Raw genomic sequence first — 22,171 nt, 5'->3', positions numbered from 1 at the left:
AAGGGAAAGGAATATAGTAATATTGTTTAAGGTAAAAGCTATTACCTGTCTTCTGCAAATTTTCTTGTACTTCTCTGTTTTCTTCTCTCTGTTACTGTCACATGTTATCAAGCTCTCTCACTTAAACTCTACATTGAGACTCCAGAGTGTGATAAATTCTGTCTTAAAGGCACATCACGTGTGTGCAGAATACAGAATTGTCTGTTTTCCAGAATTGCTCAGCCTCAGCACATACTTCAACTTTCTAGAATTCTCCTACAATTATTAGCAAGAAGAACATGCTTGTTGGTTGCTATTTAGATATAAATAAAGAGTCCTGTTTCATTAATTTTTTTTTAGAAAATGAAACTTACTTTTAGTAATGCTGTTTTTCCAGAAACTTCATGAAAGATAATAGAATTTATATATATACAACAGCTTTGAATCTTCATAACTCATTTAAAACTCATGCCCAAGAAATTTAAAAAGTCAATGACTGGGATAATAATCCTTTTATTACTTCTGGAAACAATAAATAATATTTAATAAATACCAAATGTAATGTGTGGGCTCTAAGTTAAGAATAATGCATTGTGAAGAGTCGGAATTTAAGTCAGACTTTTTTGCCTTATATTTTTAGGGCAGCAAGGCTAATTGCTCTACTCATGAATTATTCTTAACCCCTGTGCAAGAGTGAGCCTACATCATAGCTGTGCAACCATTCTCTTCAGCTGTCTGAAAGAAGCAAAATAGGTTGTCTTCTCTGTTATTACTAGCTGGTGAACTGTAGATGGGCAGTTTTAAAAGTGCTTAAAGGGTATGAGTGCAGAAGGTTCCCTAATAATATAACTGAATATATGTAAACTTGAAAAATTTTAAAGCAAAATGCCAGAAAGTCTCTTTTTTTTTTTTTTCTCCTAATGAAATGATGTCTTAGTAAAAGGTAGATCAGTCATAGAAGAATGTGACAGATACACTGTTTCACAGAAGTTCAGTATATCAAAACTGTAGATTTTATTACAAGTTTATGGCTAGGCAGCCAGTTTTCTTTGAACTGACTGCCACAAATGGATCAAATAGGGGTCAAATTGAAGTGCTGGGAAGAAGAGGAGACTCTAAACCTCTCCCAGGAATAACTGACGGTGTGCAGTTGAGAGAGGCTTCTGCAGTTTTAGGTGATTCAGACAGATGGTGAGGAATAAAAAGTAGAGAGCTGCCAGCTTGAGCAGCTCTGCTGACAGCAGGGAATGGGCTCGGAGTGAAACCTCAAGTTGATAACAGGAAAGAGACTCTTCTGGAGACTGAAGGAATGGTTACCATCCAAAAAAGAAATACGAGTCATACTCCAGAAGGCTGGAGCTGAGAAGGAACAGACCCTGTGCAGCATTAAGGGGTACAGGTGTGTCTGCAAGACTTGGGTTAATCTGCCCCATTCAGCTAAACCAAGTACTTGGTGTTGAAAAGTTGTCTCATTCTAGTTTGATAATTTCTAAGCATATGGATCTGTTACGAATTGGAAATATGCTCACTTCAAGAGAGAAACATCTAACCTCTTATATATATGTATATAATTATAATTATTATTATTTTTCTCTTTCATTAACTGTCTCTCTCAGCCCTTTGTTCTCTCCCATGTATGATTTCTGTTTGGATCGGCATCTGTCTTTCAGGATCTGCCTAGGCAATCCTTTTGGTTTTCCTCCTCCAACAACGTATGCATAGCACTTATTTCTCACTGTGCTAATATGAAAGCTTTTCCAGCAAAACTCATTTAGATAGGATCTTGGATTATTGCATTTACATCCTGAAATTTCTCACCTGATCTAATGGAGTCTAAAGGAATGGCCTTCAAATGCAGGGAGAAGTGTAAATTAATTTGAATGGTGCAGAAGGAAAAAGTGTGTTAAAGGAAGGAAATCTCTTGTGCAAGAAAAAGGTTTAACTTCTGTGCATATATAGGGCACAGCTTTCTGAGCTGGCATTCTGAATATACTTTGTGACTTATTCACTGGGTCAATATAGTAAAAAATAAATACCAGTATTGGAAAAAAATGTCAGAGTGACAGAGTACGCTGGGTCTTCTCAGAACAATCCTCCTCAGGCTCTGAATGTGTGCCAGTAACCATTAGATTCACATCAAGGCTTTCTTTCAGTTGTCACTCGTTCAGAAGTTTTGATCTGCTAATCATTCATCAGAAGGAAGCACTCACTTCTAATGACAGAATGTAGCAAATCTGAGGGAGACAGTTCAGGAGTTCTCCGCAATCATGTTTTTGATCTGACTTCAAGAATATTTTCTTTATGTTGTCAACTTACATTTTTTTATTATTGCAGACATTTGATTTTGGAGCGTGGACACGAAATCTTTCTGTAGTGACACATGAAGTTCTAATTTGATCATTCCTGAATTCTTCATATTAAGTATATTAATACTTTGTCTCATTCCCAGATCACTGCTGCTTTTTCAGCTTTCTTGTACAATTACGGTTTTTCAGTGTCACTTGCTAACCCGTGAAAAATGTACTATAAACAACGTCCTGGGACTGTTGGGCATGGTGAATTTCCATTGCTTTTTGACGTGGACCGTGTTTTGAAAAATATTGGCTCTAGATCGTGATTTTAGATAGGCACTTTAACCCAAATACAGTGAGTTGTTTCAAGTATGCAAATCAGTTCAGCTTTTTGATTTTCATGTTTTAATACAGTTACATACTTATAAAAATCAAGGTAATGACTCTATAGTAACTATCATATACAATGTGTTCATATTCTTAATATTTAATTCTTAATATTTAAGATTGAAACCACAAACTATTGTTAGCATTGCAGTATTTAAGCAACCTTGCCACCCTTGGATTCCTTGATTTGTAGTTAAATACTAAGTCTTGGGCAGACAAGGAGTTTTAGGTATCTATAAGGATGTGGTTCATGAAAGTTGGTACAGTGTAGAAAGCCACTTCAGCTAGTGAGTAAGAGGTATGTAAGATAACAGAGACCCCTAGACCATAAAGGAGGAACAATCTCAGTTACACACATTCTCACTGTATGAAGCCTGTGAACTTGGTCAGCCTTTTTCTTTTTTTTTTTTTTTTAATGGGAAGGTAAAAAGGGGGAAAAAACATATTCACCTGGGATATAAGGTCCTATTTTTCACTACCTACTATTCCTCATGGGAGAATCCAGTTCTCCAAGGTCTAACATGAGCATCCTAATATTTGAACTTCATTGGTTCGGGTTTCTTACTCCCACTTGCCAAAGCTGTTACATTATTTATGTAACCACCTAAATAGTTGCACACTTGGAGCTGACTTCTTACCTGTATCAAAAAAATTGAAGATTCAGTCTCTTTCATTCCTCTTCCCACCTTTGTATTAATTAATACATATATTGTAATGTAATATGATGTGGCTAACAGAGTGAAAAAGGAAAGAAAAAAAAAATCACATCTGATTTTCTGGTACCTCCATACGTGGAGCTACAGGTATGTAGGAAATCTCTATTCTTGACCCTGTTTGAAAGCAGGCCAGCTGGGTCTGCTTCCCTTCAGGACAAATAACTTTTGAGGTGGACTCATTGGTTATTAGTGCGGACACTTGTGGGTATCTCACACACTCTGAAGAGGTTCCCTATGCCTATATGTCTATGAAGCCTGATCCAGTAAGAGTGTGAAACAAATCCTAGCTAATATTGGTTTCTGCCTGAAGCTTGAGTCTGACATAGGATGTATGTACATATGAGGTGGGGCTTTGCTGTTTGGCCACATTCATTTGGCCAGTCATGCTTACTGATGGAAACTTCAGTCCCCTTGCAACGTGCACGTTGGTGGTGTTAGATGGCAGCTGAAAACTTCACCTGAACAGAAAGTTTAATTATAAAGCAGAAGATAAGTACTTGTAACGTGAATCTAGCCATTGCAGGTTACACTTGATCTGGAGGATCCATGAGAGCTTATTGGGAACTACAGTTCCCCGTCAGGAAGTGCACTCGAGAGAAGGCTGTAAGAGTGAGACTGAAGCATGAGATGGAGTCTCCTCTGTCCTCCTTTGCACGGAAAGGAAAACCAGGCACAAGGACTAGATGGAAGCTGCAGTTTGCTCCAACAGGTGCCCTGGTCATTCCAGGAATTCAGAACATGCCACTGCATGTTGCAGCAGATAAGTCTAGATGCAACGCCGTTGCTTTAAAGCTTTCACATAATGCTATTAGAAAACAAAAAAATGTCTTACTAGCATCCTATTGAAGAGACAGATCAGTGATCTGTGATATACCTTCTTGATTTGCATAAATATATGTTTTATAATAATAAGCTCCCATGTAGAACTCATTGATTTCTAAATATTAAGGTCTGTAAATTGTTCTATGGATAGATGATCTCATTAATTGACAGGTGTGTTAACTTCAGCTTTGACATCACTATTTTAATATGAATTGCGGACTTCAATCATGTGCAGAGCAATCTAGTCTATAAATATAAGCTTGTTCTTTTTACTGCTTTATTAGTTCTATAGTTGTGTATTCTAGCAGAACAGGTAGGTGCATGGTTTCCATGCTTCTATTAGCATTAAGAGTTTGTCTTGCTCTTTTTCTTTCCTTGATGTCTTTCTATAGATCTTCAAATTCAGCAACCCACAGGCTGAATGCATAAACTCTCTGTTTTGTCTCAGGCCAAAGGAAATTTCAATATCTGCCAGCCATATTAAAAAAAAAATCTTGGAAGAGGCTAACTGTTTGACTGTACAAACTGTAACTGTAGAAAGAATTTTCGTCAGGCATTAGCAATGGAAGTTGTCAGTCTTGGTATGGAGAGGTTTTAGTTTTAATGTTTGAGAGTTCTGCCTTAGCTCTCTGGTAAGAAGAATAACATTGGGCTAAAGGAGTGCATCAGCAGCATGAGATAGAAGATTCACAGTAACCCTTTCAGTTCTTTTGGGGATATGGTATACAATGAAATAAGTAACATTTACATGGCATGTCTGTGCTGTGACTGTTATGCCACTGATAAAAATAGGTCCACAGTCCAGTCTATGGCATGTGAGGAATCGTTGCTATCATCTGGATAACATAGAAATTAAGGCTTGAGTCTTTATTTGGACTTAGAAGTAAGTGGCTGAAGGAAATAAGCTAAAGCTCTCTAGTCTTTCACCACTGAGCCCTCATGTAAGTTAATGCTGAAAAAAAACAAAAAAACAAAAGCAACCAGTTGTGTCTCAGGTTCTCTAGAGCTTACCACAGGAGTTCAAGCTAAAATCAGCAGTAATTCATATCTGGCTACTCTTATTATAAGTACTGTAAAGTAATCTAAACAAAACATAATTAATTGTTCTGGAGCGGCTACAGATGAAAGTATGTAGTCTAATAATCTGTATAATTGATTGAAGACTGAGGTTTGTAGATTAAAGGGTATCCAGGGTGAGCCTGTTTCTGTCACGTAGTGTGTGTGTCTATCATAGGGTGTATTGAAATTGCTATGTTAGTATGTAATTCCAGTGAACACTTTTCACACTATGTAAAATTCTCTGCAAAACAAAAATGATGAAAGATCTCATTTCGGTTTCAGAAATTACAACATAATGTTCTTTACAGTTCTGTGTCTTTTCTGGGGAAAGGGAATATGCAGTGGAAATTGCTGCTGTTTCTAATGCATTGGCTATCTACCTGCGTAGGTAAATGTATGTATATACCCATATTTATGTATATATATGAAGGAATGAAAGAAAACACTGGTGCAGTGCCTTAGAAATAAATCAATTTATGATTGATGTTACTTGTAATTGTATACTGCAATTGAGAAGTAAAGGACATGGAACTTGATGAATCTCATCAAAAAATGTCTTTTATCTGATCTGTTCTTTAGACAGTTGACGTAGTTTTCATTAGCCGCGTTGTAAGGAGACATCTTTATATCTGTATTATATAATTTAGTTTCACTTTTACTGGTTGTTTCCAATTAGTCATTCCTAATCTAGATCAAATTCTGTAACACATTTAATAGAATTGAAGACTTTTGAAGGATAATATGCTTTCTACATTACTACAGATTGAACAACAAATTTCACATGTTTTAAGATTAAAAATATAGCTATTTTGAATGCCAACTTGCCCTCTCGATGCTCTTGAAAATCTTTAAATATGGATGATTTCCAGGTTAGTGGTAGGACATGCCTTCTTACATTTTTTCATTGAACTGACACTTCAGAAAACCCCTCAAGCTTCACTGTTCAGCAGCTTCAGATGTACTTTGGCCATCTTTTTAGTTGTGTCAGCTCAAAATGGAGCTCTGTGCTCAGTAAGTGCATCAACCAAATCCTGCTCATCATCTTCCATTTGATAGTTTTATTAGGGTTTAGCACGGCTATTTGCAAAGTTTAAAGAGTGAGATCAATTTCTGACCCATGCACATAAGTGACATTTCTCTGTATTTTCTTCTTACGAGTGTGTATTCCTGTGCGTGTAGATAGATATATATATATATATATATATATATATATATATGAAGAAGAAAGGTCTTTATTATTCAAAAAAGATACTGCATATTAACAATACATTGTTTGATCTAAGTGTTCAGTTAGATTTAACCTTAGAATTTACCATGTTCCAGATTTTGGAACATTTTGCTTGTTTACCTACTTTGATTTAGGCTTAATCCCCTGTAAAGCTGCTTAATTCAACCATTTTTTCAAAATATAAACATTGCTTACATTGTTTATTATATGATATGATTATATCCTTTTTAATCCACATTTTGAAATTACTGTTAACTGAAGTAACAATAGACTATTGTGATGGTAATCAAGCATTTATGCTTTATTGTTTCATGTTTGTTAATGGGGAAAAAGAGATTTTTATAGTAATATAGCTGGAAATACAAAAAACTTTGAGCAGATGTTGTGCTTTATATAGTATTGTAGATGGAAAGAGCTTTGTAAGAATTTAGTGTATTTCTTCTGGTTATATTGTTCGTGTGAGCTTTAATCATAAACATCTGAATTAAATTGTGATGAAATTTGTATCTGCTTATATTTTTAGAAGTGTAGTGTGAAATCTGAAATATTGCTCTTATTTAAATTTTGTAATTTGGTTTATTGCTGTTTTTCTTATCCTAAAGAAACAAATACTCCTGTTAATTTTACTATCGCTGTCATGATAGTTTGTTCTGATTCATTTTTGTTTGATAGAATTTTATGATAGATATGAAACTGTATTCTCTTGAAGGTGCCATGTGTCCTTTAATGAAAACAGTTGTCCATCATCTCAAACAAATCAGCAGAGACAGTCTCGTTTTTTCAGGTAAATTACTACATTAATACAGATATCTAAACTAATTGGCTAATAGTGGATGTATCGGACTAAAGCTGGCCTTAAAAACAACAGCTTTTGGAGCATGAAGGTGGCATTTCAGTTTTAAGAAAGCGGGGTTAAAATCAGAATGTGTTGTTCTTGGAAAGTATTGGTTCAGATTCTGCAGCCACACTCATTTCCATTGTTTTTCCTGAATATTCTGCATTCTTATTAGTTCAGAGGATAAAGGGGACTAACTAATGCATTTCTCAGGCTACAAAGTAATCTGCTGAGTGCATTTTGCACTGATAGTTTCTCTGTCAATAAAATGAATATTGGAAATTTCTCTGACTTGAGGTACTGGTTTTCAAAATAGCTTGTCAGTCTGTACTCTAGAAAGTGACCAAGCATGCTAGATGTCAGCATTTACCTCAATTTTTTAAATTCCACTAAACAAACTAAATAATTGTATTTTATTTCACAGGGTTTGATCTGGCAGAAAGCTTTTCTTTGAGGCAAACATCTTGTGGAGGGGAAAAAATCTGCTTTAAACTGGGAAGTGCACCTCTCGTCAGAGACACGAAGTAAGTGGAATACTACGTTCATGCTAAGTCTTTACAAGACGGAGCTCAGACTAAATGCTGCTACTGAACTGAAACACTGAGCAGTGTATCCAAAGGATGCCGCAGAGAGATAAGTATGTCTGTTTTCAGGCATTTTCATCTGTAACAGTTTTTTCTTCAGGAAGCATTTTGATTCACATCTGCTTTTCTCCTGGAATCTGGAAGCATCTAAGTACAGAGTTAATTGTGAATCTCTCTTTCTCAAATTGTGATTCTGATATTGAAAACTCTACTGTTTATACATAAATATTTATACGACAAAGGAAACAAAGACATTTCATGGTATGACAAGAAGTGTTATACTAATCTCTTAGTGAAATTGTCTGTCCTCTCTCTCATTGCTGCTGGTAGGATTAATAGGAGAGAAAGAGCCACTATTTCCTTAAACGCTATATTTTCATGATTTTTTTTTTCCAGTGGAATTGGCATCTTGCCTTTGAGCAGTAACAGAATGGTGGATACTCAGTGTAGAGGCAAAACTAATCAGCATTCTATTCCCACACAGGTGGGATGAAAAGCAGAGACTGCATGAAAAATCAAAAGAAGGTGAAGGAGAGTAAGGCACAATGGGATTGGATGGATTTACGTTTGCATGGGGATAAGGAAACGGCAAGAAGCAGTTAGGAATGTAGTTTCAAGTTCCCTGTGCTCAGTGGAGAGAGGATCATCTCAGAGCTTCTTGGTTGAGATGTGCTCCAGGTCATGGGACCGTGGTTTCTGTACAGCGCGTTCCTCTGGTGACAAGGGAAGCAACTGTCTTCCCGTGTCTTCAGGTTGGACATTCTCTGTTGCAAGAGGTTTGGCTCCAGCTCGCCTGGGAAAATATACACCCGGCCCTCGGAATTCCCCTTTGGGTGAATGCTGGACAGGGCCAAGAGGGACTGGGGGAGGCGTGAGGCCAGGCCAGAGGGAAAAGAGAGGAACCGGAGACACCAAGCAAAGTGATCTTTGGGACAGGAGAACATTTAAAGAAATAGGACATAAATATTCTAGAATTCTAGACAGATTCTAAGTGTTTTTCTGAGATATTAGATAGTGTAAATGCTAAATTTTTATGCTTGTGTAATTCTGCAAAGTTAAACAAGGTAATATCTGTCTTTTTTTAAAAACACCTTGAACATTTGCTATTGAAGGAAAAATCACTAAATAAGATTACTTAACATAGCGAGCACTCTATTTGTATTAGAGCCTTCCCAGTATTATGAAGACTGTCTTTAGAACAGGAAGAGGTAAAATTAGGTACCACCCATACATGTCTTTACTAAAAATATTTCGAAAGCTTATCAGTAAGAAAACTTTTAAAAAATTCTGCTGTTATTTTTACTTTTTTTTCAATAGAGGGGGAATTTGAGGAAAATGTGAGACTATAGAAGAGTAGAAAATCAAGGCAATATCAAAACGTGGGGCAATTAGAAAGCTAGGAATTAAAAAGCTAAGTATTACTTTGTGTACAATGGAACGCATGTTGCAAGCTGACTTATTTTATTCTGAAACTGTAAGAAAATCAATGGCAAAAATGGAGTGAGAGAAACTAGAAATTGGAAAAGGGTGAATTATTTAAAATTTGTATTACTTTGAGGGAGAAATCACGATTGGTAAGGATTGATTTCTGAGAATTTGATATTTTTGGAAGGGTCTGACAGGTGACTTTGAGGTTGAAAAATGTTAGCCTTTTTTCTTAGCTTTTAGTAGACCCGAATACTAATATCTATGCTTTATTTTTTCTAAACCAGCTTATTAGTGAAGGCAGAGAAAACAGGGATTTCACGTCATGGCTGATAGCTGTGGCTTAGCAAAACCTTAACTCTTAGTGGGTGCAAGGAAAATACTCTAGAAAGACAGATTTTCTTTCCCTTTTTTTTTTTTTTCTAACAGATCTAACAGATTTTTTTCTATATTTTATGTGTTCAGCTTTTTGGAGGGAGGTTGACTCTGGGACAAAAATGGCTACTTTTTCTTCATTTTCAGGCTAACTTGGGCAAGGGATAATGAATTTCAGTAAAAGGTAAACCTGGAGGACAGGTGATTTGGCTTTAATGGTCTCTTGGTTCTTACATTCCTCTCCCTCCTTGTTGTTTTCTTCTATGTGTCCTCATTAAATGAAAAATAAAGAGAAAATCTTTCCAGATTTCTCTAAAACTATGCATATCCAATGGATGAAAACTTTAGCTGGATGAAGTAACTGAGATGTTAATAAAATGGGTAACAGTGCTAATATATGGATAAAGTTAGGCAGAAAATTAATATTCCATTATTGATGTTAACAAGGTAAGCTTTTCTGTCAGCTTACTGTGAAAGTAAATGGAACCTCTTACATACATCTCCCTGAACAAGAAAAGGGTATTTTCAATAACATTCAAGCATTGCAGAATTTCTGTTAACTCTTAGCTCTTCGTGGCAATAGCTTTCCTCATGCTTTTTTAACCTTTCTTCACAGAGAAATGCATGTCATAATTAAGAATAGAATAGAATTTACTTTTTTGTTCAATATGTTGAACATTTAATAGCTTTCTGTTGTTGAGATAACACTTCTGACAAGATTTTAAAAAATTATTTGTTTAAAATATTTTTTTATAGTCTTCTGAACTTCAGAGTTGGTTTTTAAAAATAAGGGCAGAGGACAATCAGAAGCACAAAGTCAGATTTTGACATGGTAGCGTAAGAATGAAGGATAGTCAGGAACTCACATATCTGTTATCGTATCTTAGAATTTACTTTATCTCAGTTATCCATGCAGGATATCTTTTAATACATTATATATATCTGCTTCTCTTAGGTTATGTCAGATTGTATGGTTCTAGACCCCTAGTGTTACTAGATGTATGAAAATATGTTAGTAGACGTGGTGTGCAATAAGCAGCAGAACAGTGTTTGTTATCCATCCTGCAGGAAACTGAGAGTATCTGATTAAGCTGACTAGCAAGTATCGAGTAACTTGGCACATCTCCTCTTGCATTTCATTCATTCAGTCGTAGTGTGGGTAATAGAAAGCTATGCTGTGCCATTTTTCTTGTGTGATGCCATTTTGGTTTTTTCAATGGATGTGGAGTAGTGTTGCACCTATTTATATGTTGTAAATAATTTACAATGCAGTGTCAGCTTGGGAAATTGATTATGTCTATTTGTGTTGGATTTTAGTTGTATCTCTATCTCTTTTTGTGAGGGAGTTTTGTGTGTATTTTGTCTTGTGACAGGAGATGGTTATCTTTTCTTATGCTCCATGTAAATTACTATTAAATATTAATTTAATGTTAGTAATATTTTCAGGATTAAAGAGTGATTTTATTTTTTTTTTAATTAAAATACTGTAAGTTACTAATTGCAATTCTTACGCAGACACTAATAGAAGTTATTCCTGAGTAAAGTAGTATAACTGAGCCTTTGAATCCTGAAGAAAGTCACAGTAAAATACTGTTATGGGGAATATCTAGCTATACAGTCATAATAATAGTAATTGTATAGTGGTTTAATTTTATCTCAATAAATACATTTTGGAGTCATGTTTTGTTCTCTAGAGTTTAACACGTCTGCCTGTGCTGCGTGTTGCAGTTTGGCGCAGAGCTCGCTGGCAAGGGCAGCCCAGGGCTCTGTGCTGATAGCAGCTCCCCCAGGTCTGCCAGCGGTATTCGGTACTTCTGGACATGGGGCCTTCTAGTCTGAGCTTTTTTCTTCAGTTGCCTTAGAGTAAATAGCTCTGTGATGAAATAACTTCACTGTCCTTCTCTAAAGATCCATCAGATGTCAGTTGTTCCTCATTCTCACTTCTCTGGGTTGCTGGTGAGCCATTTTTTTTCTCCTCTGAAAGCACCAATAAAGGAAATAGTAAGATTATTTCGGCTGTGTTTCAGAATGTTTTTGAAATGGATGTTTATGATTAGCAAATCTTAATGGCACAGTCATGGCTTTCTTATTTTGTAGTTTGTTTGGCTTGACAAATCATATTAATTTACTGAGGAAATTATCGTAGCTGGCAGTTAAATGATCTCAGAGTTACAGAGGTTGGGATTACTCTCACGACTTTTTTAGGAATTCTTCCCCTTTCGGTGTGAGATACTACAAAAGAGCTTGGATTTTGACTGTATTTGGACTACTGAGCCCCACCAGTGATGTTGTCACTGGCTGCTGCCAGAAGAGCTGTGGCTTGGGCCAAATTTCAGATGAAGTGTTTCAACTCCTTGTGGTGTCTAGTTCCTGGGTGCAGCAATACTGTTCCCATTTCTGTCAGTATATTCCAGGCTGGAGAATTATTTCTGCTGAGAACAGAAATCACTGATGAAAGAATATTTATGTGGGGTTGTTTGTTTGTTTTTCATGTTAAACATTTAATTGCAAAAAGTGCATAGGGAATTACATTTCCTAGAGCACAGCTGGCATCAAGCGAGGCAGTTTCTGTGTTCACCATTAAAAGCCTTTTCATAGCTAGCACTTTTCTCCCCGAAGGCACCCATCTCTGGGTGGCTTTGCAACTGTTTATTTTGTCATATTTTCTCTGGTTCTATCTGCTGAGACTTCTTTCTTCACTAAAATAATAAATACTGAGTTCCATGCATATGACTTCACCTGTCAATGAATATCCACATGGGCGTGATTTTTGATTAGGTTTTGTACATTGCGTGTGATTTGGGCAGCAGAGCCAGGTTCAGCAGATCTATATTAAGCAGTAGTATACGTATTTCTTAAATAAAGTATGGAATGGATAGATGTGAAAATCAACAGTTTCCAAAAGATTTATTTGAAAACTTTTAAAACGTCTACTGAAAATGGCAATGAGGTGGCACCCCTGTCTGGGGGCAGTAGTTACAGTTGTGCTAACCAGCTTTTATCTGTGCCCACACAAAGTCCTGCTAGCCTTTAGTCTATTAAAATATTAGATGGGTATGTAAGAAACCACCTCTCCCTTCCTACATTGGATATTTATTTGAGGTCATTTGAGCTGCTGGAGCCAACAATGCTAAGACTGAAACGTCTGGTATTTTGGTTGCAGGGTATTTTCAAGAAAAGGGCCTTGTCTCTGCAGTTTGCTTCCTGAGTGTGGGAGCCTGAGTTTAGTGCAAATCCTGCAAGAAATATGCCCCGATCTTTTTATAAAATCTAAAATTCAGACATTAATTATTTTTTTATTGCTATATTGTTCTTGAATCATCATGTAATTTATCATGTGATTTACTATATGGAAATAATTGGGAAAGCCAAAATAACAACATACAGGTGGCAGAGGAGAAGAATATATATAAAAGTGTATAGTACTTACATTGAGGCTGACTGTGAGGGAACAGAGAGCAGATAGAAAATGTTTTCATTATGCCACTGACTGTAGCAAATCTGAACTTTTTGATCTCTGATGTGTTCCTCAGACAGCAGAGTGCTTAATGTGACAGCGTCATACCAGTTGAATTGGTGAGACAATGTTGGATGAAGGGGACTGTTTCTTTTCCTTTTTTTCCTCAGCAATGCTGTTCTTGCCGTAAAGTGCTTTCCGACAAAAGGGCAAGAGCTTTTGGGAAATCTATAGCAGCAGTGTTTATGTGGAATCCCCAATGGGTTCAGGATGAAACGTAAGGCAGGTAATAAGCAAATCACAGAAGCGCTGGGTGAACAAATAGTAAAGCCAATTTACTTTCCTTACTTGAAAAGGTATCCTTAATTTGAAAAACATGTATTTCAGTTCAGGTTAGTGTTATCTTTTTCCTTCTGCCAGTGTTTTAAAGGAGAAATCTTTCCAGACAAGATTATTATTTGGAAAAAAATAAAAGTAGGAGTTCACCTTCACAGCACTCCCCTCCAGATCTCAGCCTCATCTCCCGTCCTTCACATCATCGTCAGCCTCTCTGGTCAGCCAGGCCAGTGGCTGATCCCCGTGACTGATCCCCAAGGCTGTGTGATCCCCAGCAATCCCAGTGGGGAAGAAGCAAGAACGTGCTGCTGGAGCAGAGAGCAACCTGCCAATAGTTTAAGCAAACCCAGAAATTGCACCTTCATTTTAATGGTTTAACCTGCCCTGTGGAAAACACTTCTGTCGTTGTGATTAAAACAATGGCATCTACAGTAGCTAAGCAATTTCACTTTTGTGATATGCTCCTATACAGGATTATTTTTTATTTTCATCTGACATGGATGCCAAAACTATTTTTCATTTTTCTTATTGGATAACATAGTAAAACTTAAAACAGATACTGCCATAGATACCACGATTGCTAGACAGAGTTATTTTGTTATTAGATTTCTAGGTTCAGCACAAGCAATTTACCTGGACACGCTCCTGTGGGCCTTGTTCAAAATGTGGATCATAGATTCTGCCCCAGGTTGTTTGGTTTTCTGGTAAGGTAGCAGAAGGGAGCCTGAAGTGGTGCTGGACTGTGAGGAGCTTTCACAAGTTTACACGTCTCTTATTCCCTGCCAAACATGCTGACTTTTGAGGTCTTTGTAATGTTATCTTTTTTTTTTCCCTTGGCCATCCTTTTTGAAGAAAGAGGTTCTCAAAAGTGAGTACAAGATAGTACTGTAAATTGAGAAGAAGGCTGCAGATCCAAGTCTGTAACAAGAACTATGTTTGATGAGAACACTAGACAGAATAGTTTGAGAAAAAAATACTGCTACGAAATTAATATAGTTGAAGTGTGTTAGAAATCCAGAGTAAATATGGGTATATACAGCAATGCTATGTGCAACTACACAGATTTTAATGAAATGTACTGGATATAATGCATGCAGCTGAGGATAGACTGTAGTCCCCATATGTTGTAGTATAAAATTAGAGACTGGAAGATCATTTATCAGATTTGCTGATTGGGTTGAGAGGATTCAAGTGTCTTTGTAAAATGCATATAATTTCTCCAGCAGAAGCAGTGGTGCCACGTGCTTCAGAAGTCATTTATCAGCAGACTGGAAAAAACCCAACTGTAGTAAATCAGATTTCTTTTTTCTTTTTCTGGCTTTTGTGATTTAACGCTTTGTGAAATGTAGGTTGCCTTAGCTATGCTGCCAGACCTTCCTCCTCTTAACTGAAGTTACACTTACAAAAAGAAGTTTGTGCTGATACATCTGTGTCTATAATGGGGCTTTTTTGTTTAAAGATGTCATAGAAATATCATTCCCTTCCCCCACCTTGCATCTGAGTTTTTAGTTTTTCTGTCTAAAAATAGTTCATGGGCTTTCTCACAGTGAAACTGCCTAGTGCTTTTTTCATTACACTGATTTTCATTTATTTTCAGTTGATTGTGAAAGATTTTTGGCCTCTAGCATTTCTTTGTGATTAGCTCTTTGCAGTTTTCATCATCGTGCTATGAAACATCTTTTATTTACAGAGATAAATTGCCAAATTTTTAAAAATACTTATTTGATTTTGCATTAACAGTACAGTCCATGCCCTGGATTTTTCACTTGGAGGTCTGTGCATCAACTTGATTTCAGTCATAAGCGTACAAAGTTTGCTGATTGCAACCTTGTCTCAAGTGAATATTTGTCGTGTCACCAACTCATTTCAAAACTGGAATGATTTCATAAACTTCAAGATGAAGAACAGTTTGCAATCTATAGAAATAAATTCCTTATGTACAGATATTGGTGTGTTAGCAGAACCATGTGCAAGATATCATGGGGGTTTACTTAGTCAATGTGATGAGTTGCAGAATCTCAGAATTCTATTAAAAAATAAATCCTAAAAATATTCTGGGATTGAGCATGAAAATGCAGGATTTGAATAATTTGTTGATAGTTCCTCATATGGCATTCGGCTTGTAATTGTCATACGAAAATGCATGTATCTTTTATTTTTGGGATTAGGCTGCTGCTTATTGCTACATCCATGACAGCAACATTCATGTTGAAGTCCTTGAAAAACTTCAATTTATCTCTTTTACTCATTTTTCTCTATGAACTCTGCTGAGAGTTTAGTAAGAAATGTGTATAGTCATAATCTACGGTGCGCAGCATTGATGACTGATAGTGTTGAATGCATATCCCATACAACAGCAATGACTATTTTATGGCTAAGAAATGTGAGGTTTACTTTGGACCTCTCCTGAGAGGTAACCACGCAGGTAGCACCATCAAGCTGCTGTGACTCCAATCACCTCATTTTTTATCTTACTGGATCTGTCTCTAAATGAGCAGTTCAGAATGCTAGACGACTGCCAATTTAAATTAATCTATGAAACTAAGCATGAAAAGAGAATGGTATTCACCAGGAGCACATACCATAACAGGGGGGAAGAAGTGCACTTCCAGGCCCAACTCTTGGAATTGAGACGCTCCATGCTGGATGTGCCTACTTTGAAGTACAGCACATGTATTTGCAGCATGAAATTATTGTTGTCACTCAGGATTGACATCTAGCGTCTGACTTGTACAGGATCAGTAGATAACACTCACCATTTTATAGGTAAAGGTGTTATTTGGAAACGAGGTGTTTTGGGAGGGGAGTCTTCTAGGGCAATTGGTTGTCCTTTTTAGAAAAAAAAAATCTCCTGTGAAATTAGGTCACTGAGAATGTTTCGCATAGGTTGTTTCATTCCTATTTGAACTGTGGACAATATGCGATAAAGACAGTAACTCATAAGAATAATCATATGGATGGGGACACTAGAAGAAAATGTACAACAACAGGACAAAACATAGAAGATACGTAGTAGTGAGTAGTGGTAGTTCAGTAATGAAACTATATGATAACTTGAATGTCTGAAAATGCTAGATGCAAGAAATGCAGTCAGACATCTGTGCTTACTCAAAAAGGAGCATAGACTTTGAAACTATTTCTATCTTTTTATAGATTACTTTCATTTCCACAGGACTCTCTTTAAATTTAGGAAGTGATGAATGGTTGTATCACTGTTCCTATGTGGAGAAAGAAATGCTTTGCTACCAGGAAATTACATAACCTTAAATTTTGTTTGTTATGAAAGTGTTAGAAGCACTAAAAAAACAATTTGTGCTTCAAGATAACTGATATGATTTCATGGAAATGAAAAGTCATGACTCATTAACTGATTGGAGTTCTTGAAAGACTAAAGAGTTATAACACAATCTTGCCTCGTTGCTCTCCTTAAGGACCAGTTAGCTCTACTAATATCAATTCATATTATGCTTAACATTACATTTTTTTACATTTTTTCTAACTTCTGTCATAGCAGTTAAATGTCATGTCTTTAAAGAGCTCATGTTGGATTGATTTTGTTCTCATACACAAGTAAATGTGTGCTCCTCTCCAACTGTGTCTAGGTGACACTACCTGAGCAGGGGGAGTTGGACCAGAGGTCCCTCCCAAAGTCAGCCACTCTGGGATTCTATTATAGACTATACTGTTAATGGATTTTCTTCTGTAAGAATATAGATTCTTAGAATATTGGGTACTTAATTCCATTGTCAACCAACTAATTTACAGGGTAAGAGCAAATTCATCAAAATGCTGGGTTTTTTTCATGGAATGGTGAGGGAACAAAGTATTTTCTTTTTAAAACTCCCATAATATTGCTTGTATCTTATTGCATGCTTAAATTTTACAATTTTACACAATGCAAAATATTAGTGATATTTTCTTTGCTGTCATAACTCTTCCACACTTCATCTACTAACCTGAGGTTTGTAGTAGGTAATACAATGTTCCTAGAATTTTCATCAGCAGTGAAGATTTCAGTCTCAGCCTAACCATTGAAAAATAAGATCATTGTTTATTCTAGTTCTGTTACTTTCATGTAGAAGTTACTGAGATGATCCAACCTCCAACTAAGTTATAGTTAATGAATAAGCGTGCATTGTTTTAATGCAAAGATTTTGTATGGTGAAGGCTTTGCTGTTCTGAGAAAAGTTTGTGAATTCCCAGCATACCAAACTTCCTTGTTTGGATATAAGGCATCTGGCCCCTTTGCCCAGCCTGAGAAGGCCTCCTGGTAATATCCACAGTTCTTTCAAGTTGGGTTTGGTGGATTCTTTTGATGTGAAGCTTATGAAAAATCTAAGTAAAATGTTCATTGACTTATCTGAAGCTTGAAGCCTCCTTTCAACACATCTGTCATTGGCCTGGTGCAAGACCCCGTCTCTCTTTACAAGCTTTTTTTGCTTTCTCTCCTAGCCCTTTAAAGGAAATACCTGGCTGTTTCCCAGCTAGGTCTGATAGGAACAGGTCACAGATCCTTGGCCCATCCTATTAAACATAGCTATGATTCAGCAGATAGCAATGCAATGTTGATGTTTCTTAGCTTGAGAGATGCAGGGTAAGCTGTATGTACTCTTTTTTTTCTCTCAAAAAAGTGATAATTTCCAGTTTCTGAAAATTCTACTAAGTCTTTCTATGTGATGCAAAAAAAAATTTAAGCTTTTATTTTTCATATTCATTCACTTAGAATCTATAAATGTTAACAGGTTTTACAAACTGTAAAAGAGCACGTTATTTATCTAGTTATCCTTCAAATTGTAAGCAGAACACCAGGCTTAAATATTCATAGACTAGTCATGCTGTGTGTAGGGGGTGTTAAAGCAAAACCACGTTCTCTCTCTGTAGCTTCACTCTTGCAGCTGACAGCTACTTATTTCAGGTCAGACCCTGGTATCTGGTATCATTAACCATCTTTCCTACTCTGTGCTCTTCTGTTGGTAATTCAATCCTCTCCTCTTATGCCTTCTGTTTTTTTGGGGAGATCAGCTGGAAGCAAGATGGGTAGATATATCCATCTGTAACAGTGTCATAGGCTGTAGTACCTTCAGTGTTGCCTGTGTCTTTATTCTCAAGCACTTCTTGTGATTTTAGCTTAGAGGTAGTTTATTTGTAGGCAGTCCTGCATGCTGACGAGGAGACCAGTTATCCAAGCAATTTTTTGAGGAGATTAGGAAAAAAGCCTCACTCTGCTTGGTTCAGCTGCACTCCATACAGCAGTTCTTGTAGCTCTCCCTTACCACTGCCAGTCACACTGTTGTGTTCACTGTGAGCACTCAGGGTTTTCAGAAAAGGGATGCTGGACTGAGAAATGCTTTGCCTTTTAGTATCAGCCAGGGTTGTCTAGGACCTAGCCGAACAAAGCAGGGAAGGTTGAGAGAGGTTCTCCTTCCCCTCTACTCTGCCCTGGTGAGACCACATCTGGAATATTGTGTCCAGTTCTGGGCCCCTCAGTTCAAGAAGGACAGGGAACTGCTGGAGAGAGTCCAGTGCAGGGCAGCAAAGATGATTGAGGGAGTGGAGCATCTCCCTTATGAGGAAAGGCTGAGGAAGCTGGGTCTCCTTAGTGTGGAGACTGAGGGGTGACCTCATTAATGTTTACAAATACATAAAGGGCAAATGTCATGAGGATGGAGCCAGGCTCTTATCAGTTACAACCAATGGTAAGACAAGGGGTAATGGGTTCAAACTGGAACACAAGAGGTTCCACTTAAATTTGAGAAGAAACTTCTTCTCAGTGAGAGTGACAGAGCACTGGAACAGGCTGCCCAGGGAGGTTGTAGAGTCTCCTACTCTGGAGACATTCAAACCCCACCTGGACACATTCCTGTGTAACCTCATCTAGGTGTTCCTGCTCTGGCAGGGGGATTGGACTAGATGATCTTTTGAGGTCCCTTCCAATCCCTAACATTCTGTGATTCTGTGAAGGAAGGGGGGGACCCTATTTCAAGTATAGTCAACAGTTAACTTTGCTACTGCTTGTTCCATTGCTTCATTGCAAAAAGCTACTAAAAATTTGGGATGGGGCGAGACTAAACAGGAAGAAATTAAGGGCCCTAAGGAAACAACATAGTAGGTTGGGTAGAGCAACATCCTGCAGAAATACACAAAGTAGCTCTCACAAGAACAGCGTGAGAAGGCAGACGGTGAGAATCTCTCAGCATGCAGCTCCTGTGCACCAAACTAAAAAGACCATTCTGTTTCTGGCATCAGCTAGTGTCACTAGATACCTGTACAAATGTCTGTACAGTGCTAGTAAATTGGCTGTGAAAACCTCCAAGGATAGGCGAATGCTTAGATTTCTTCCTCTAGAGAAGATTATATGGCTATATAGGCCAAGAAATAGGGAACACCATTCCTCATTTCCTCCCTCCTTTCCAAAGTATGATGTCCATTGTCTATATTCAGACTGAAATGATCATGTCCTCCAATCAACAAATCCTCTATAGTAGGCTGAATTTTCTTTGCTTTTCCAGACAAAAGCAACCACTGAGATCTACAAATCATTAACACTGCACCACAGATCTTGCTTCAGGGTAGGAAGAGTGTAAAAATGCATGCAATTTTCACTGCCAGTTGATTTTCAGAGGTTACAGTAATTATTTTTTTTCTCTAACATATTTAGAGGGTTTCTTAATCAACTGAATAACTCCATTCCATTGTAGATAATCACATTTAGCATAAGCACTTAATATCTCATTGGCTTCAGAGACTCCAATAACAAGACCTGTTGTCTTTGTTCCATTTCTGGGAGCAAACTAGAAGGACCACATGAATTATGGAGCTGCTCATAAAATGTCTAAATAAAGACAGGTGTCGATGTTAAAAGAAGTATGTAAAGTTCCTTTAAAAGTGCTTAAGTTCACATCCTCTTCTCTTGATGGTGGCCACACTTGAAAGAAAGAACACCACAATTAGATTTTAGGACACTGAGCACAGCAAAATGGCCTTGAGAGATTACATAAAAATGCCAAAAATCTGGATATAATTCTCGAATGACTTGAAGAAAACTTAAATCTCTGACATTCTTTCAGGCACATCCTAACTTTAAATTTTAAACAAAGACCATGTCTTAGGAGACAGTCACAAGACACAGAAGAAACAGATGGATGATCAGACTTCTCCATATTTTACCATTAATGCCCAAAGAGAAGGTTTTGTTCTTTTTTTGTGGATTGCTTATCAGAAATATGTCAGACCCTGGTTAGTTTCCTTATAGAGGCAGTCGGTTTACTAGTGTGGTTCTGAATAAGGAAAGCACTGAAGATTTCTGGAACATTCATGGTGCATAATAAGACTGTATTTGCATGCATGCAGGGAGGTTTCATTCCCTAGAGTGAATTCCAGGAGTAGAAACCTGTTAGAAAAATGGGAATGGGAGGGCTCATGTGTGTCATGTTCTACATTCAGCTACAGAAAGGAAAAGAGAATGAGGTGTACATCTAGGAGGAGCATGATTCCTGACGAGGAATGATGAGACTTCAAAAGTGACCGTTTTATTTTGAGTTAATTTTGTATATTCAATGTAGCTTTGATAGGGAGCTTGATGCTGGTACTGGAAGGAGCTCTAACTGACATTATTTAACTTTGATACATGAGCAGATTTAGCATCCATAGAATGTGGAGAAATGCTCAATGAAAGGGCACTTGGTATGAGAAACATCACTATATTCACAAGACTCTAAAACCAGTAGACTGAATGCAACTTCTTATTGTAACGTCTGTGTGAGGAGGAATAGATGGAATTGAAGGTATCAACTACTGACACATCAGTATCTGCTACAGAGATGTTACCTGGCTGCCACAACTACTGAAAAAGTGTATGAGAAGAACCAGGTTGAAAAAACAGGCTGGGACAACAGAGACTGGATTTGGTAATTTTCTGGCAGCAATGTTAGAAACTCTCTGCGTGTTTCTCAGTAAGTAAGTGATGCCAACAACCTGGTGTGAGCAGCATGGGGCAGAGGAGCACTAGAAAGTATCATGCAATTGCATGATTAGGAGACAGCAAATGCAATGTCTTTTTCCCTTTGTGAAAGAACTAGAGTTCCATGTTTTTCTCATTTGTGTTCCCCATCTTTCAGACAGTGAGAGCAGTGTGTGTGTTTGTTCTTTGGTCCTCTCCTAAGGAAAAGAAACAGTCTGAATGCAAGACCTCTATCTAGTGTAAGACCTGAGTGAGTCACACAGGTTGACTTTAATCTTTCTGAATCACAGGTAACCATGCACTAGATGTCGAGCTCAAAAGTGTCTGGAGGAACATCTCAATGCCCGTACACTGCAAAACCAACCTAAATCTTTTTAGTACCCTATATGTTTCCTTTACTTGCTTTGTACAGAAAAAGGCAGGTTAGTGTAGTATATCTGTTGTCTGGATCCACTCTGTTGTGTTCTGTTTTATTGAGTCTATACTGGTGCAGGTGTGGGAGGATCCTTTGGAGTATGAGATAATGTAAGTAAAATTTTAGCTTGCTGAATTAGTCGGGTTCTGGCTTTCTCCCCTTCCCTTACTCATCTTCCTACACAGTGTTCACTGGTGCTGTGGCTGTTGTTCTTTGTCACTCCGTATGCCTCTGCATGGAAAGATGCTTAGCACTGATTAAAGCAGCTTAATTTACTATGCAACATTCAGGCTTTGCTAGGG

The 22,171-nt window shown here is 37.3% G+C and overlaps 1 protein-coding gene across 10 annotated transcripts in view; it reads left to right on the top strand.

The window, feature by feature from the left end:
- COL19A1 (collagen type XIX alpha 1 chain) overlaps nucleotides 1-22,171 on the top strand; it is a 189,340-nt gene that overhangs the window by 3,968 nt on the left and 163,201 nt on the right. For 9 of the 10 annotated variants that reach the window (XM_065835269.2, XM_065835270.2, XM_071806922.1 and 6 more), the window contains 2 exons: nucleotides 7,192-7,266; nucleotides 7,742-7,841. In XM_065835269.2, coding sequence (XP_065691341.2) covers nucleotides 7,192-7,266; nucleotides 7,742-7,841 — 175 coding nt within the window. The remainder of the gene's footprint in view (nucleotides 1-7,191; nucleotides 7,267-7,741; nucleotides 7,842-22,171) is intronic. The other variant, XM_071806921.1, reaches the window with a different exon arrangement.

Source organism: Patagioenas fasciata, chromosome 3 (assembly GCF_037038585.1).
Source record: "Patagioenas fasciata isolate bPatFas1 chromosome 3, bPatFas1.hap1, whole genome shotgun sequence".
In the NCBI taxonomy this organism is placed as follows: Eukaryota; Metazoa; Chordata; class Aves; order Columbiformes; family Columbidae; genus Patagioenas; species Patagioenas fasciata.
The sequence above is the reverse complement of the archived record's forward strand: the minus strand, read 5'-3'. Positions and strand labels throughout refer to the sequence as shown.